This window comes from Rhagoletis pomonella, unplaced genomic scaffold (assembly GCF_013731165.1).
Source record: "Rhagoletis pomonella isolate Grant_MI unplaced genomic scaffold, Rhpom_1.0 Rhpom_scaffold_00008, whole genome shotgun sequence".
Lineage (NCBI taxonomy): Eukaryota > Metazoa > Arthropoda > Insecta > Diptera > Tephritidae > Rhagoletis > Rhagoletis pomonella.
The window spans coordinates 8,622,171-8,624,291 of NW_023458562.1; the positions used below are offsets into that span (position 1 = coordinate 8,622,171).

General features: G+C 34.6%; 1 protein-coding gene across 1 annotated transcript; it reads right to left on the reverse strand.

The window, feature by feature from the left end:
* Positions 1-644: 644 nt before the first annotated feature.
* On the reverse strand, positions 645-1,879 carry LOC118744141. Its single transcript, XM_036476917.1, has 2 exons — positions 1,767-1,879; positions 645-1,682 (listed from the first exon to the last, which is right to left on the reverse strand). The coding sequence occupies exon 2, from the start codon at positions 1,612-1,614 to the stop codon at positions 1,231-1,233; it is 384 nt and encodes a 127-aa protein (XP_036332810.1). The 5' UTR covers positions 1,615-1,682; positions 1,767-1,879; the 3' UTR covers positions 645-1,230.
* Between the last annotated feature and the right edge of the window lie 242 nt (positions 1,880-2,121).

A 2,121-nucleotide genomic window follows, 5' to 3' on the forward strand; every position in this document is an offset into this window, starting at 1 on the left:
CAAGCCAAACGGCAAATTATGAAACAAAAAATTAATTGTTTTTATTATTTGTAACCTATTTTTAAACCGCTTTCCAAGTCCCTATCGTTTTTATTTTATTTTTTTTTTTGTAATTATAGTTGTTGCTTCCTTTGAATTAAAATTAAAAAAAAATAGATTCACTTGGAAATGGATAGCTCTGTTCTCTCTCCAACTCTCAACCACTGGCAGCAAACATTTTTTAAATCTTTTTTTTTAATTATTTTTTTTTATTTTTTTTATTGTAATTATAGCTGTTGCCACTTCTTTATTTAAAATTTTGTCAAAAAAATTAGATTCACTTGGAAATGGATAGCTTAACAAAGGGCTATTTCGAGATCGTTGGTTCGAATCCAACTGGCAGCAAACATTTTTTAAATCTTTTTTTTTTGTAATTATAGTTGTTGCTACCTGTTTATTTAAAATTTTGTCTAAAAAATTGGATTCACTCAAAACGGTCACACTGATCTTGTTGCGTGCAGAAGTTTTTAATTACATGCGGTAAATCGGAAACACGCCGCCATTCTCATGGATGAAGGTTTTTAAAAAAAATGTATACATTTGTAATTGAACGTTGGTTAAGATGTTAGCTAATTACTTTTGGAAGCTTATGTAGAAATGGGATGCAAAATGTCAATCAAGATACAAAAAATAAACCACTTTAAGATGCTCGCTAACTACATACCTCAACCAATTCGAATTAAAAATGTTTCCTGGATCTTTTGCGCTTATAATACAGGTCGTCGGTTTCACGTTTGAGCGACCAGCAGTAATTAGCGATCATCTTAACGTGGTTTTTTCCAGCAAAGCGCTTTTCTATTGCCGAGATTTCCTGGTGAAATCGTTCACCTTGCTCGTCGCTAAACTGATCCAGATTATCCGGGAAGAAATCCAAGTGAGAGTGCAAAAAATGTATCTTGATTGACATTTTGCATCCCATTTCTCCATAAGCTTCCAAAAGCTCTTGAACCACTTCCTTATAATTAGAACTTCTTTCATTTCCAAGATAGTTATGACATAAAGAGATAAAACTCAGCCATGCTCTCTTTTCTACTTCGTTCAGTTTTTCGACCAAATTCTCATCAATCATCAGCTTGCGAATCTGGGGTCCGATGAAAATGCCTGTAAAGTAAAGAATTAAAATGGTTGCAGATGAGTTTTCGAAAAAATTAATAGTCGGCAAATTCTTCGAAAGTAGGTACCTTCTTTTATTTAAGCATCACTTAGTTTGGGAAAAACTGTTTCCAGGTGCAGAAATGACTCGCTGTTTTTGTCGAGTCGTTTTACAAATTGTTTCATGTAGCCCAACTTTAGGTGCAATGGCGGCAAGATAATGTTATCAGGTTTTACTAATGGGATATTGAGAACATTTTTAATTCCAATTTGAAACCCCTTTCTCGGAGGCCACACGCTACACTTGTAAAGATCCTTGGCACGACTGTCCCATTCGCAGAAATAGCACGGATGCTTAGTGTAGCCTCCTTGCATTCCCAGAAGTATTGTCAGAACTTTGAGGTCTGAGACAATTTGCCATTGATGTTTATTGTAATTGATTAATCGTAAAATTTTTTCCATCGTTTGATACGTCTCTTTCATATCAGTAGCGTATGCTATTGGAACTGTTGGCAACTGATTCTCGTTGTGAATTAATACTACTTTCAGACCTACGAATTTCGTGAATTAAACGTAAACTTTTTAATATTGCTTAATTTTGGTTTTCTCACACTTATGATAAATAAAATACTTACTTTTGCAAGAACCGTCCAGAAATAATCGCCAATCTTTTGCGCAGTACACGTGATCGAAGGCAGCAAACAATGCATCCACATCAACACAATATACAAGTTTATTGTCTATATCATCAGCATTAAAAACTTCTTCGAATGACGATAAGTCTTAGTTTCGTGTGAATGTCACTTTAAAGTCATCATCCACTACGTTCCACTGCTTTATTCGTGAACCCAGGATTTCTGTTTCTCTATAAGATTCAAATCTCGACTAAAATCACTATAATCTTGGCTAGATATAAAATGTCGTTCCTTTACTACTGCCCGATTTGGAACATACGACGAGTCCTCATTTTTTTCAATCGGGAACTCGCTG

Excerpts from the sequence above, each read along its gene's own strand:
- LOC118744141 (XM_036476917.1), bottom strand. The coding sequence starts at position 1,614 with ATGAAAGAGACGTATCAAACGATGGAAAAAATTTTACGATTAATCAAT.